General features: G+C 45.0%; 1 protein-coding gene across 1 annotated transcript; it reads left to right on the top strand.

The window, feature by feature from the left end:
* On the top strand, positions 1-2,255 carry LOC132169192 (acyl transferase 4-like). The gene is made up of 2 exons (XM_059580261.1): positions 1-417; positions 1,362-2,255. The coding sequence occupies exons 1-2, from the start codon at positions 1-3 to the stop codon at positions 2,253-2,255; spliced, it is 1,311 nt and encodes a 436-aa protein (XP_059436244.1).
* The last annotated feature ends 436 nt before the right edge of the window (positions 2,256-2,691 follow it).

Raw genomic sequence — 2,691 nt, forward strand, 5'->3', positions numbered from 1 at the left:
ATGGCTTTCTCTGTGATCAGGTCAAGAGGAACCCTAGTTAGGCCATCTGAGCAGACACCATCTGGAACACTTGATCTGTCAGTTATTGATAGATTGCCTGTCCTGAGATGGAATACTCGAACGTTGCATGTTTTTGGACATGGCCCTGAAGAGGCAGCAAAAATTATAAGACAAGGTTTGTCGAGGGCTTTGGTTCCTTACTACCCTCTTGCTGGGAGGCTGAAAGAGTCGAGCAGCCAAGGTGGTCGGCTCCAAATCGAATGCTGTGGAGAAGGCGTGTGGTTTGTCGAGGCTTCTGCTGATTGTACTCTTGATGCTGTCAATTACTTGGACGATGTTGTTTCCATCCCATCTGATGACCTTCTGCCTGACCATATCCCTGAAAATCAAGACATAGACCCACTGGTGCAGATGCAGGTATATATATATCCAATAATTAAGTGTTAGGAAATTAATTCTATTTCCCAAGACCCGTGAGATGCGAAAAATAAGAAGAATGCGGAATAACAAAGATAAGTAATCACACACGACACAAAGATTTAAGTGGTTCGGCTTAACAAGCCTATATCCACTAGCGGATACAACCCGGAGAAAATCCACTATCAAAAGATGGAGTACAAAAATAATAAAAAGAAAATCACTCAGATCCCAAAGCCCCAATACACCCAAATCTCACTATCACACAAGAGAGATTATTCCCAAAATAAAATACAAAAGACAGATGTACAAACTCTTCTTTTGTTGGAACGGATGGCGGCTGATCTCTATTTTCTTCTCTCACTCTGCAGCACCTTTTTTCTTCTAATCACTTGTTTTTGGCTCCCCCAAAAACCACCAAGAAGAAAACACCCTTGCTGCCCTTGTACCTCCTTCTTTCAAATTCTCTCTTTTTTCTCCTCCCTTTGGTGCTTCACGTTTTTGGCACACACAAATTCACCTTGTGCTTTGTTCCTTATATAGAAGCTTAACTCTCCTTTTACATGTTGGTCTAGGACTTCTACTATAAGTCAAACAAGGAGTCCAAATACACATAGGAGAAGGTCTCTAAAACCCACATGCAAAGGAGCAAACCGATTGAACCAAGAACCTCTCCTACTTGAAGAAGGAGACAAATCATTGGGTCCCACCATGACTTTTAATTCAAGTCATACTTAACATTAAGGAACCAATTCCCCTAGTACTTTGCTAAACAGTGCTATTAGCTAGACTTTGAAACATTCTCAAAGAAAAACACTTAATAGTTTTTTTTCAGATTAGACGATAAAATACCCGATAAATGGTTTGTTAGCATGTTTTATTTGCAAAGAAAAAAAAATAACAGCAAAAGCTTTAACAAACAAATTTGCATCAATGTGTTTCAGGTGACACAATTTGCATGCGGTGGAATCGTGATTGGCCTCCTATTCTGCCATACCATATGTGATGGCCTAGGAGCAGCACAATTTCTAAACGCGGTCGGCGAGATGGCTAAGGGGTCTGAGCATCTGAGCACTATACCAGTGTGGCAGAGGGACTTTTTCCCACCTCCACCGGAAGAAGCAAAGATCATTGCAGCGGTAAACCCGCCGCCGCCGCCGCCCCAGACACCCAACAACAGACTAGCGCATGCCATCGTAGATATAACTCTCGGTCAAATCAACCAGCTCAAGCAAGAATTTCATCAATCAACAGGACAGAAATGCTCTGCTTTCGAAATTGTGGCTGCCAACTTCTGGAGCTGCCGAACGCGAGCCATAAACTGGAAGCAAAATACACAACTCACGCTTGTCTTCTTCGCAAATTGCCGGCAGCTCTTGGACCCTCCATTGCCAAACGGTTTCTACGGCAACTGCTTCTTGCCAGTGACAATCAGAGCCTGGAGTGATTCCCTCGCCGGTGCATCAATCAGCGACGTTGTGGGTATGATCCAAGAAGCAAAGGCTACGCTTCCCACTGCGTTTGCCAAGTACATCAAGGCAGTAAAGGGTGAGTCAGTGGAGGAGGAGGAGGACGGAGACGACCCATTTGCACCGCCGAGGGCCTACTCCACTCTGGTCATTTCGGAATGGGGACGGCTGGGATTCAACCAAGTGGACTACGGATGGGGCCCACCGGTCCACATCGTTCCAATACGAGGGTCAAGCACGATACCTGTGGGCATAATGGGATCCTTGCCTTCGCCCAACAAAGGAGTGCGGTTGATGACATGGTGCGTGGAGGAGCCCCATCGCCAACATTTCCTCGATCAAATGATGGCTGCAGGCTGCAGTAAGTGATCTGTAACATTAAATATTCTCAAAAAACTATATCCAAAAGAGAAGAGGATCTTCTCCAGCCCATTATAGACTGAAGAATATTCAGTTCATGGCTAAGATTTCAACTCAAAAATTTTATGGCCACAAATGAGGTACAGATCCCACTAATAAAAATAATAACAAAATATTATTTTAAATTAAAAATAATTAATAAAAATTTAAGAAAAAAAAGAAAAGAAAAAAGAGAGAAGGGTGGTGGCCCTCAGCAGGTGTGGCCAGGCCACCATTTGGGTAGGGGTGGCAGGCCACCCAATGGCACCCGACGGTGGCCAGTCCTGGCTATGGGGGGTAGTTCATCCCTATCTACAAGGGGTGGCAGCACCACCCCCCAAACATTGAGATGCTTCGGCCACCGCTGGGCTGAGGTAGCCGGCCACCCAGAACCACGGCGATACGG

Source organism: Corylus avellana, chromosome ca2, assembly GCF_901000735.1.
Source record: "Corylus avellana chromosome ca2, CavTom2PMs-1.0".
Taxonomy (NCBI): domain Eukaryota; kingdom Viridiplantae; phylum Streptophyta; class Magnoliopsida; order Fagales; family Betulaceae; genus Corylus; species Corylus avellana.